The sequence below is a fragment of the Cydia fagiglandana genome, chromosome 25 (assembly GCF_963556715.1).
Source record: "Cydia fagiglandana chromosome 25, ilCydFagi1.1, whole genome shotgun sequence".
In the NCBI taxonomy this organism is placed as follows: Eukaryota; Metazoa; Arthropoda; class Insecta; order Lepidoptera; family Tortricidae; genus Cydia; species Cydia fagiglandana.
Window position 1 is genome coordinate 3,397,515 of NC_085956.1, and position 12,897 is coordinate 3,410,411.

A 12,897-nucleotide genomic window follows, 5' to 3' on the forward strand; every position below is an offset into this window, starting at 1 on the left:
GAGGAGACCATGTTTTATTAGACTATGGGATTGACACTATTGACAGGGCAAGCTATGATGGCGCCATCTGCTAAAAACTTCGACCGGCCAACCCCATTGGCTACTGCCCTATTAGTCAAATCAACTTCTTTTTTAGAACCGTCAAAACGATTTGCTAATACGTGTATAGTGACGTCACGGTCAACTCACCTACCTTGCTTGTATAATTAAATCCGATTTATTAAGTAAGTAAAAAAAGTGGTTAAAAATATTTGCTATATATGTTTTTCTAATAATTATCTGGTGTATTATTTCGTGCACAGTGTAAAATAATTTACTTTAAGTAGAGGAGAGTCAGGAGAGTACTCAATTGTATGCATTTATTTGGTATATGTTTTAACATTATTAGTTACTGTATTATGAGACCGTTAGCGACATGATAGCACAACCTGTAGAATTATCATAAATATCAAACACCAACTTCTTGGCGTAATAGGCACTTGAAAAACGTTACCTCCCTATCGCCCTAATAAGCAAAAGCGATAGCAAAAAGAATAGATAGTATAGAGGGGTCCTGTCATAGTAAACGTTGTAGTCACTGTAAATTTACTGCCATCTATGGACACACGACTATAACTCAAATAAACACGTATAAATTCATCATAAAAATTAATGTATATGGAATTATGGATAAATGATTTTATTATTTTTATATCATTTTGACCCATGTTCATTCACTGATATCTATGTGTTAAAATTGTTAAATATGAAACGGTGTCGTCACGCCATCTAGCCGAGAATAGGCTAAAGGTGTGTGCGCCATCTATCCGAGAACTACTTTTTCTTAATTTCCGAGGCAAGTTTTTTTCTTAGGCTTTATTCATCTTATACGAAGTTACATATGTCTTTGGCGATAGAGAATAGTGTGCAGGCAGATACGAGTAACATTTGGATTTTCGCGGTTGGCCCTCTGCATCAGCGCAGAGTTTTCATCGATAAGTGTCATACGTGCAGTGCGTTAGCGCAGCAAGTACCGTTGCTTACGTCACGACGAAAGGGACCGCGGTAACGGTACAGGGGCCTACCGCGAACCACGTGCGTCGTGTTGCCTCCATGTCACACTTATGTACGAATTTACAAGTGCGATAGAGAGGCAACAGGTCGTGGTTCGCGGTAGGCCCTCATTGTCGCTGCGCGCGCATCATCGCAGCCAGCGTAAGAGATCCCTGAACCTGATGATTCGCCTTTTGACAGCTGTCAAATATGTAATCGTTTGACAGTTAAAAAACACGTTTTCCGTACTTTCCTTTTTTCGAAGAACCTCATATTGTCGTCCCTCGAGAAATTTTTTCTCTTATGTTCAAATAATCACAATTATCACATAATATAATTTAGGATTTTTACTAGAATTCCGTACCCGAAAGTCACGAACGGGACCCTATTACTAAGACTCTAGCCGTCTATCTGTCTTGCTATCACCAGGCTGTATCTCATGAACCGTCATAGCTAAACAGTTGAATTTTTTACAGATAATGTATTGTATTTCTTTTGCCGCTATAACAACAAATACTAAAAACAGAATAAAATAAATATTTAAGTGGGGCTCCCATACAGCAAACGTGATTTTTTTGCAGTTTTTTGCATAATGGTACGGAACCCTTCGTGTGCGAGTCCGACTCGCTCTTGGCCGGCTTTATTTTATATTAGATCATCTAAGTTTACTTTCCTTCCTTCCTTCCTAGATGAAGTGATAATAACCTTCTAGGCGTTTGATTTTGCTTCCCTATCAAAACTGAATTACAACATAATACCGGGTGTGGCCTGTAACACGAGCAAATAATTAAAACATAGATTGTACTCCTCAAACTGCGACACTTTTGTTCAACAACCTTTAAAAATTATGAAGTATTTAGAGTCCCTATTTTTCATACAAAATAAATGCTAACTTCAATGGACGCCATCGCTACGCCATATCATTGTGATTGACGTTGCTTGTCACGCCTTAAACATAACAAAATTCGCAATATATTGCGTCTTAGAATAAACTTTAAAGTGTATTAAAAATCAAACCACAAGTAATTTTTAAAAGTCGCTAAACAAATGTTGGTCAATATGAGGAGTACAGTCTACAGTTAAATTTTTTGCTCGTATTACAGGCCACACCCGGTATAATAATTATTTGAAATAGGTAATGTTAGCAATTGTCACGTATGACGCACGAGACCAGGCATTTCTGCAACATGATATTTGCTTTGTTTACCTTTATGTTTCAGAGGTCATTGACATTTCGAGATTGAAACTTAGCGTCATAGGTTCAAAAGACTACTTTTATTTGCAGATGTCCCTTATGAGTATAGGATAGCATTTTTTTTTATTGATAATGGGAAACAAACAGCGAAAAATAACACATATAGATAATTACTATTAAATATTACATAAGCCAAAACAGTTTCCACTAATTAATTAGCTCATTATGGTTGCTCAGACAAGACTTGTTTATACATTTTTTTGTAATTTAACCCTTTAGCGCCACTTGCTCCATCCCACTGACCCGAGGTTAAGCGGTTAAACCGTTAACCTAGTATCGAATTGTACTGATAACCATGGTAACTCCAGGTTTAACAGGTTAACCGCGGGTCAGTGGAATGGTGCGATTGGCCCTTAGCAACAATATACAGGGTGTTTCTGACCATGGGGCTTTAAATCTAGGGCTCGATTCTACTCGCTAAACTGAGCTACTTTTATTATGGCACCAACTCCGAAATCCCGAAAATTTTTTTTACTTTTTCATACATTTTGGCTGGTCAGATGTCGACGTTTTCTATGGAAAAGCCAAAAAAAATTCCCCGATTTTCGGTTTGGTCCCATAGTAAAAGTAGCTCGGTTTAGCGAGTAAAATCAAGCCCTGGATTTAAAGCCCCATGGTCAGACACATACTGTATTGTACGCCAAATACTGACAGATTGTGACGCACTTTAGGTAACATAAACATGATTTCCATTACTCACTTTCTGACAATAAATAATTTGCATTTGTATTTTTTGACGGAACAGATAAAAAAATACGTGGCTCAAGCAACGATGCCTTTAAAGTTTCAATAATTATGTAAGTCCCTATAAGAAAAAAATACAAAAAGATGATGATCATTTTTCCGTATTCCAAAGGGTAAATACGGGACCCTATTACTAAACCTCCACTGTCCGTCTGTCCGTCTCTCTGTCCGTCTGTCTGTATCTCAGAATGAACCGTGATAGCTAGACAGTTGAAATCTTCACAGATGATGTAGATGATGTATCTCTGTTGCCGCTATGACCACATATACTAAAAAAGTACGGAACCCTCGGTGGGCGAGTCCGACTCGCATTTGTCCGGTTTTTTTTCTTATATTATTGAGCCCTATGAAGTGTCAAGAGTATTCAATCGCAGAACAATTGAATTACTTATTTAATTAAATTTTGTTCCAAATGGGCAGGTTCCAGATATTTTTATGTGGAAAATTTTGCAATTTTGGGAGTTTTCCATCGGTCATTGTGACCGTAAAATATGCGAAACATATTCTAGAATTCATTACATTTATATACAGTCTACCACACGTGTATGAAAAATGATACTTCTATAAAATAAATCTATATACAATTTCTTATGAATAATATAATAAATCGGAAGCTGCTATATTTAGCAGCTTCCGATTTATTATATTATTAAATTGTAACTTGTTAAATTGTACTATTGCACAATTTAACAAGTTTAAGTTCTACATGTAAGTGTATTTAGCATGGATACTTGCGGTATTACGAAGAAATAAACTTACATGTTCTCCTTATGTCTTTTTCCTGTTTCGAAAACTTTTTTTTATATATCCTGCTATCCTAAGGTTGTCTGGAAGAGATGGCTTTCAGCGATAAGACCGCCTATTGCTACATCTTTGAATTACAATGTAGCAATAGGCATAGGTATAGGTAATAAGTAAATAAAGACTATTTACCTACTTACTTATCAACCTGCGCTTATTATCAATACCCTAAAAAGTTTTTCTCTAAATTTTTACTGTATTTGTTTGTATTTTTTTTTACTTGTATCCATGTTATTTTAAATTGTGTGTTTAAGAAATTCAAAAAGCATATAACCGAGTTGTGATTTGGCATGTAAAATCTGATAAGCTATCTTATATGATAACATTTAGGAAACCCAAATATAAATGACATGTCATGTAATTAGTTACATAATTAAGAGAATCGAAAGAATCATAATGTCATAATGAATGAGGTAATCAAAATAGGGTAGTCTCCTATAGATAACTAAAATGGTTACATAGTGATCATGAAATCAAACTTACGAAAATGCACTGAAAAATATCTACAAGATCCTCCTTCTTCCTGGCGTTATCCCGGCATTTTGCCACGGCTCATGGGAGCCTGGGGTCCGCTTGACAACGAATCCCATGATTTGACGTAGGCACTAGTTTTTACGAAAGCGACTGCCATCTGACCTTCCAACCCAGAGGGGAAACTAGGCCTTATTGGGATTAGTCCGGTTTTCTCACGATGTTTTCCTTCACCGAAAAGCGACTGGCAAATATCAAATGATATTTCGTATATAAGTTCCGAAAAACTCATTGTTACGAGCCGGGGTCTGAACTGAACCCGCGACCTCCGGATTGAAAGTCGCACGCTCTTACCGCTAGGCCACCAGCGCTTCTAAAAAAATCTACAAGATCCTGTCAAAATATTTTTAGTTTTTGTGACACACATTTTATTTGCTGAGTGTACTTCCTGTTATTTGCATGTCTTTCAAGAACTTCTTGGACCTTTCTAATGAGCCTAAACACGATGTGTTTGTATTTTACAAGCTTTTATTTAGTTTCACCTGACCGTTGTCTGTCTGTAATCAAATCTTGCAAGTTTGATCCACTTCCCGGTTTCCGATTGAGCTGAAATTTTGCAGATTTTTTTTTTAAATTTATGGATGGATGAATAAATCGGATGACAATGCAATATTATGGTACCATCGAGCTGATCTGATGATGGAGACAGGAGGTGGCCATAAGAAGTCTGTGATGAAACAACGCAACCTAATTATGTTAGGGGGTTTTAGAACTATCTCGCTGAGTATTAGTTGTCTGTCGTAAGAAAAGTACAATCAGCGATAAAAGCTTGTACCAAAAATATTTTTTTTGCCAAAAACTTGTTGCCATCGTGGAATTCCTTTGGCTATCTTCCGACTGCATCATCAGATCAGCTGCATTTTAGAGGTAGTCTGCATCGATTTTTATAGCACTCGCAGAGCAAGTGCTACTTATTTAAAATGTCAAATTTCTACGAAATTGTGACGTATTAAATAACACTTGCACTGCGTATGCTATCAAAACCTTTGCAGATTTATCTTGGTTTAAAAACTCATTAAAAGAAGCTGGATTAATTTTGACATCACAGAAAGCGTTCATACTATCTCATGGTAACAATTTTGACGTTTCATACTGCTTATTTGACTGACCCTATTAACACTTTCGGTGCCGGGCGCCCCGTTTCCAGCACAAAATGAATACACATACGTGTTCTTGGCAGTGAATGTGTTAAAATAAAGCGTAGTGACCCGAATCTGGAGCGACCTTGACTCCCATATGTGTCCCAAACCATAAATATCTAATAAGATTTCAGCATTTTTTATAACAAATGTGGCATACAGTCGTACGGGACACGCCTTACTGGAAGTGGTAATCTTAGCCTATGGACACCTGCAATTTGAGATGTCCCACGAGCTTAATGCAAATTTATTCTGTTTGCTTAACTGGTAGAGAATGCCTTCTGGCATTAAGTTCGCCTTTTGTACAATGTTTACTGTGAAATAAAGTTTAAATAACTAAATCAATTTATTAGGGATGTACCGACTAGTCGCCGACTAGTCGGGAAAGCCGACTATCCGGCCACATTTGTAGTCGGCGATTAGTCGGCGACTAGTCGGCAAAAACGGCCGATTAGTCGGCACTTTATTAGTGAAAGAAAAATTTTAATAAATTTGACCACTCGATTTGGTGTATGTCGTTAAATGATATCTCCACTACTAGGCGTTTAAATTCTACTAATAGAATTGAAATCGAGTGGCCAAGACCACTAGATTCCAAATGTCGATCGCTCGTATTTCAAAAATTGCATTTTCGAGTGACGAAATCGAGCGATCGAAATTCAAAAATCGGCCCCCAGGTCGATCTCAACTGATTCTCGTGTAATTTCATGGCCAAGTTCGATAGTTAAATGATTTTATTATTATTCAGTTTTTTTTTTAATGGTGGAGTGGAGACATGGGGAACTGTTCATGTTATTGCAAAATTTAGAGAGTTAGGGCACGTTGTTCGTAAAGACGCTGACCACTGGGGATAGGTTCTTAACTGGCGACTACGTACGGGAAATAGAGCCTTGGAAATACCTCCTACAACCTGTATTGACAGTCTGCTCAGGATCGCAAATAAAAGAAAGACAGAAATTGAACGAGGATTCTTGTAATAGGTCTTTGAACCTGTAGAGCGAATATGATGAATAGCGCAACCAAAGGAGCAAAACTATTGTTTTTCACCTGAACTATATCACCATATAGACTTGTTTAAATCATATAAAACTGTAAATAAGTATGTACCTACTATTGTGTGCCCTTACAGGGTGTCATGAACTGGCCTTTTAATTTGTAACACCTAATTATGTACATGACAATGCAATATTGAATAAATTACTAAATGACTAAACTTATACGAAACTAATAATGATCTGGCCGACTAGCCGACTAGTCGGCCGACTAATCGGCCGTTCAGCGCCGATTAGTCGGCTAGTCGGCTAGTCGGCCAAATCAATAGTCGGTACATCACTACAATTTATACAAGGCAATTACGTACTCACACGAGCTTATTAAGCTAACTTAATCAAGTTAAGCTTTTAAGTATCTTATCTTAAATATCAATTAACATTTTGGTTAACGAGATTTCTTGTCTTAATTCCAATTGCGTTAATATTAATATTATATGGATGAAAAAGCTAAAATATTAATTTAATTTAAAGACTTTCATGCTTCATGTAAGCTTAATGTATAATTATCCCAATGGTTAACAGGAACGGAATACCTCAAGGCGTTAAGTCCGCCATTTGTACTCTTTTTGTGTAAAAGCGCAATAAAGTTTAAATACATTAATAAATTATCACGTTTTTCATTTATAGAGCAAGGTCATTGACCTTACTCTACCTAAGTTTAAATCAATAACAAACTTCATCACTACATTAACGTGCATACTATTAATTATATTTATAATTACATGCATTATTATATAAAATACTTAACAAGATATCAGTCATATTCATATTGATTTCATATTAGAAAATTTTTTGTCGCAACTTGACATTATGATTCGTTTATTCGTGTTAAATAACGCTAAATTTACCAGTATATTTAATTTATGACAGTTAAATTAATATTAATTCTTATAATAAACTAGTCGGAAAACTTTAAAATAAGTTCCCATTAAATATTGAATCAAACTTTGCACCTATTATAAGTTAATAAACTCAAAAAATATCAAAATAATTTTCCTCTAATCGAACGAGACTACGTGAAATATATCAAAACATATATTATACGACATTAAATCAATATAAAAATAGACGAAAAACTTTATATCCAGTTTCCTTTAAAAAAACTTAGTATGAAACTTTCCAAACTTAAAAAAAATCGATAAAACTCACCTCTAATCGTGCTCGGCATTTTGTATCCTGTCACAACACTATAACCAATTTAAAAAAAGTTACAAACACAATCCGTTCACAAATTATCCGAACTCCGCCATGACACCATAGAGTAGACACAACACTTTTCGCGCCAACACAGACGTGCAGCAGTAGTGATGTAGCCAACGGTAGTGTTTTTTCGCCGGTAAGCGCGCGGATAACTGTATTTTTTTCGTGTTGGTAACGGTGCGGCCGGTTATTGATGAAGGCGTGAGGTCCCGGGTTTGAGGCCGAAGTGGGACATAGGAGACCTTCAGATGTTACTAACCACATCCAAGTAGTGGGGTTAAGTGTTGTTCTGTACGACCGGTTGGATAGATGGCGCTATCTTAAATTTCGACAGAACGAAAAATTATATGATTACTAGCTTTTATTTAGCCGTCCCTGTCCTGTTGTCTGTCAGACTGTAATCAAATCTTGCAAGTTAAATTTGATCCACTACACGGTTTACAAGGAAGCTGAAAATTTCCATACATAATATTAGTCGGGTGACAATGCAATATATAAATAAGAAAGGTACCTACCGAATAGAAATGCTCGAAAAGCTGATCGTTCTCACCTTAAAGTGCAAGATCATCAAAATTTCAACGCCAATCTGCATGCGTCATATCTAATGATAGAGACAGGAAGTGGCCACAGGGACTCTGTTATAAAACAACGCAGCCTAATTTTATTGTGTTTGGGGTTGTTAGTTTTGTCTCGACCAGTATTAGTGGCCTGTGAAAAAAAAAAGTAAAGCTTGAAGTAATAAAAATATTTTTTTTGACAAAAAATTTTTTTTTTTTTGAGTTAGCTGTAGCCGAATTTTGGTTTGACATTGTTAACTTTTCAGGGAATGGAATAGCATTACCATATTCTGGTTCCCACGATTTTCAGAACTAGAGTAGCATTTCGCCGAGTGACAAGCAAAAGTCACTAACTAACACCGTTGAAATTATTGGACAATAAACCGTGCTACAAGTGTAATAAAGTGCATTGTTACTTTGATTTTTTGATAGTACTTAGTGACTTTTGTTTGTGACCCGACGATTTGTAAGGGTAATTGAATCGCCTAACTTCAAACTCGAGTAAGTCCAGCTGTCAGATTACGCGATTTTGGTATTAAGAAAAGGTGATAGGGTAGATATTTACTGAGAGGGTGAAATGGGCCCAAGGAGCAGCGAACTGATATACATGGAAGTATTCTGTCAGCTCAGTTATGACCCAACGTAAACTATTCGATTGTAGGCGGTTCTTACAAACTGTTCGATTCGCAACTTCAGTTCGACCGAGATGACAGTCAGTGACGAATGACTAAATTGATTTATAAAAACAACGTTTTTTTGTAATTAAAAATGTCTTCATGTGTCGTGAAGTGGTGCAGAAGTTATTTTAGTTCATACCAAGGATAGTGGAATCACTTTTCACTTGTAGTAAACAGATAACTTCAGTAAAATTTGGAATAAACATTACGATTTGTTTTCAATACTACCGTGCTAAGCTAAAACGTAACAACTGCATACGACTTTCATAACAACATACGACTTTTTAAATTGCGAGAATAATAGGGATGGTGTTATGCCAAATGAAGTAGACTATTTTATTAACTTGTGCTTGGTTTAGGTATTTTCTATATAATTATAAATGTAGTAATGAATTCTTTCTTACAGATTTGTATTTTCCTTTTTTATTTCATGAGATGGAGCTGTAAAAAAAACTACCTACTTATTCCAAATTAATAATCAAATTTGATATTATCAGTTAAAGTAATGTTTACTTTCCATTCAGATTCCCACAAGATGCTATTCGCAGAGAACTATGGAAAAAAGCTGTCCAATTAGAGAGACATGAAATTAAGTGGATGCCTGGAAAGATATCTAGAATATGTTATATTCATGAGATATAACTCGTGAGATAATCATACCCGGTCTCCTATATGTAGATACACTTCCACTGAATTAATTTAACAAATACACACATTATCTGAAAATGTTGATCATTCGAATCCACCCTCTACCGTCACATATATGTAGGTTCTCTCTCAAGCCATTTCCGTCAGTAGAAAAGAGCGGCAAATTTAGAAAATGTAAGCGCGCGAACGGGTGTGGATCCCAAACAAAATTTTAATTTTGCACCTTTTTCTACTGACAAACTTGCTTGACCGGCTATATACATATAAAATATTTCCATTGGAACTGAAAGTGGGGATTTATTGTGACTCCGCCTATTCAAATATTTTTGACCCGATTCGTGTACCCGTGTAAATTTTGCAGACTGTATAGCCAGTTCGATTTCTAAGATCAAGTTCGCCATACATTTACTATGGCGTACTTGATCTTAGAAAAACGGACAGACTATACCTGAACGTGAATTCGCACTGCCATACAGATTGATAATAAAATATACAAAATACTTATTATAGCGGAATACATTTATACAACAATTATATATTTACTTATGTTGAGTTAGTCTGTCATTTCATAACAACAGTATAACTAGTTATCTTTTAATCTGCATTAAATTATTATACGTGAATTATTTGACTGGTTCTTCAATGTATGGCATAAACCTGTCCCTGTCCAAGTCATATTCTAATCAAATATGAACCGCGAACTCTCAGCGGCCAGTACGTACAGCAAGAAGGTTATTAGCGGATTAATGTCGCTGATTGGTAGTTATTGACATTATATGCATTTCATCTACCCTTAGCTAAGTACCATTAGTGTAATAAAGATGACTATTATTTCGTTTACCAGCTTTGATTACAGGCTCTGTAAACGCGTCGTCTTATTTGAATGTAGGCGTAATTGTGTATGTGTGCTAATTTGGCCCGAGAATTTGAACGGTAATGTTCCTAAAGGCGGTATCCATAGTTATATATGATCGCAGCCAAGGAGCCGATTTTTGAATTTAGATCGCTCGATTTCGTCACTCGAAAATCGGTGGAAAACGGCGAGATGCTAATTTTTAGAAATACGAGCGATCGAAATTTGGAATCTAGTGGTATTGGCCACTCGATTTCAATTCTATTAGTAGAATTTAAACGCCTAGTAGTGGAGATATCATTTAACGAAATACACGAAATCGAGTGGTCGAATTTCAAAAATCGGCCCCCAAGTTTTAGTTAAGCGACACAATTGGCTTCCGAGCGAATTCGGTTATTGCAACATGCTAAACTCCACTCGATAAGTTTTTCCCTTTATTGCGGTGTTTAGGGTTCCGTACCCAAAGGGTAAAAACGGGACCCTATTACTAAGACTCCACTGTCCGTCTGTCTCTCTGTCTGTCTGTCTGTCATGAATCGTGATAGCTAGGCAGTTGAATTTTTCACAGATGATGTATTTCTGTTGCCGCTACGCTATAACAACAAATACTAAAAAGTACGGAACCCTCGGTGGGCGAGTCTGACTTGTACTTGTCCGGTTATTTTCGAAACTAATCCTTAAAATGAACAAGAAAAGGAAATTGGATATATAATTATATACGCAATAATTTGGTTAAGAGTGGGGGATGGGGGGGGGATACCCAGGCATGCATACTTTTCTTTCCACAGGCAACTAATACTCATCGAGACACATCTGAGAACCCCAAACACAATTAGGTTGCATTGTTTTATCACAGAGTTCCTATGGCCACCTCCTGTCTCCATCATTAGATATGACGCATGCAGATTGGCGTTGAAATTTTGATGATCTTGCACTTTCAGATGAGAACGATCAGCTTTTCGAGCATTTCTATTCGGTAGGTACCTTTCTTAGAAACGGCTATAGCGATTAAGATAAAATGTGTAATTAAATAAGTATAGAAGTATAGGTAGGTGTATAGGCCGTAGATGGCAAATAGATGCCGAAATCGCGAAATATAATCCAACAAGAAATTGTAGCAAATGATTGAAGGCGCCACTTCCTACTTAACAGCAAAAAAGAATAGATATATAGTATCTGATACAAAGACATGTAACTTCGTATAAGATGAATAAAGTCTACAGGAAAAAACGTGCCTCGGAAATCAAGAAAAAGTCATTCTCGAGTAGATGGCGCCATATACCTTTGGCCTATTCTCGGCTAGATGGCGTGACGACACCGTTTCATATTTAACAATTTTAACACATAGATATCAGTGAATGAACACGGATCAAAATGATATAAATACATATAATAAAATCATTTATCCATATAATTTTTATTTTGATAATTTTATACGTTTTCATTTTGAGTTTTAGTCGTGTGTCGATAGATGGCAGTAAATTTATTGTGACTACAAAATGTACTATGACAGGACCCCTCTATACTATCTATTCTTTTTGGTAATAGTCACATTTTTTATGTAAAATGCTTAAACATGGCAACAATTTTTTAATTCAATTTTATTTAATTTCTACTATATCACGTCGCACTATAAATTTGGCTGTTTCATACATAAATCCGGCTGATGTGAAGCCGCCGATTTCTATGGGCTAGCCAAACACGGCCCGCCTGATGGTAAGCAGTCACCGTAGCCTATGGACGCCTATGATACAAGCTCTTTAACAACAAGGAAAATGATGTATTTCTGTTGCTAAAAAGTACAGATCCATCGGTGGGAGAGTACGATTCGCACGTCTTGTCCGTTTTTAGGGTTCCGTACCCAAAGGGTAAAACGGGACCCTATTACTAAGACTTCGCTGTCCGTCCGTCCGTCTGTCACCAGGCTGTATCTCACGAACCGTGATAGCTAGACAGTTGAAATTTTCACAGATGATGTACAATTTCTGTTGCCGCTATAACAACAAATACTAAAAACAGAATAAAATAAAGATTTAAATGGGGCTCCCATACAACAAACGTGATTTATGACCAAAGTTAAGCAACGTCGGGAGTGGTCAGTACTTGGATGGGTGACCGTTTTTTTTTTGCTTTTTTTTGTTGTTTTTTTTGCATTATGGTACGGAACCCTTCGTGCGCGAGTCCGACTCGCACTTGCCCGGTTTTTTGTTTAAAAACCAAATCTCACCCAAGAACAGTCAAAAGCATAAAATTAAACGGATACAAGCGAATTCAAGGAAATTCCGACAAAAAAAAAGAAAATGGCGTCTTTTGAAGAACCCCCGAAATTAAACGTCATACATTTTATACAACGTCCATAATTTTTGTGAATCGAAATTATGGTATTGTAAAGGCGCGTTCACATAATT

At 36.4% G+C, this 12,897-nt stretch overlaps 1 protein-coding gene across 1 annotated transcript in view; it reads right to left on the minus strand.

Moving 5' to 3' along the window:
* The window catches only part of LOC134677000 (probable nuclear hormone receptor HR3), a 203,031-nt gene extending 195,069 nt beyond the window's left edge, over positions 1-7,962 (minus strand). The window contains exon 1 of the mRNA XM_063535386.1: positions 7,704-7,962. Coding sequence (XP_063391456.1) covers positions 7,704-7,722 — 19 coding nt within the window. The 5' untranslated portion in view covers positions 7,723-7,962. The remainder of the gene's footprint in view (positions 1-7,703) is intronic.
* Between the last annotated feature and the right edge of the window lie 4,935 nt (positions 7,963-12,897).